Source organism: Fulmarus glacialis, unplaced genomic scaffold (assembly GCF_000690835.1).
Source record: "Fulmarus glacialis isolate BGI_N327 unplaced genomic scaffold, ASM69083v1 scaffold39383, whole genome shotgun sequence".
NCBI classification, from domain to species: domain Eukaryota; kingdom Metazoa; phylum Chordata; class Aves; order Procellariiformes; family Procellariidae; genus Fulmarus; species Fulmarus glacialis.
In genome coordinates this window covers 1-209 of record NW_009205514.1, presented here as the reverse complement: position 1 = coordinate 209, position 209 = coordinate 1, and the positions used below count along the sequence as shown (strand labels likewise).

Here is a 209-nt window from a genome sequence, read left to right as displayed (position 1 = left end):
CCCAGCCGCTGGTAGCGGTTGGGTGGGCGGCTGGTCACCTCCAGGCCAGCTGCCAGCTTTGCCTTGTTGGCGCTCGTCAGGCGCTTCAGGTGGACGAGGAGATCAGGGCGGTCGCGGCGAAAGTGGGGGCTGTGGAAGTGGTGCAGGGGCCTGGCGGAGCTGCTGCCATCGCCATCACCACTCCCTGGGCCCAGCCCAGGCCCGGGGCC

At 70.8% G+C, this 209-nt stretch overlaps 1 protein-coding gene across 1 annotated transcript in view; it reads right to left on the bottom strand.

Moving 5' to 3' along the window:
- HSF5 (heat shock transcription factor family member 5) overlaps window positions 1–162 on the bottom strand; it is a gene marked incomplete at its 5' end in the record, with an annotated part of 27325 nt that extends 27163 nt beyond the window's left edge. Inside the window, one exon of the mRNA XM_009575414.1 lies at window positions 3–162. Coding sequence (XP_009573709.1) covers window positions 3–162 — 160 coding nt within the window. The remainder of the gene's footprint in view (window positions 1–2) is intronic.
- Window positions 163–209: the final 47 nt, after the last annotated feature.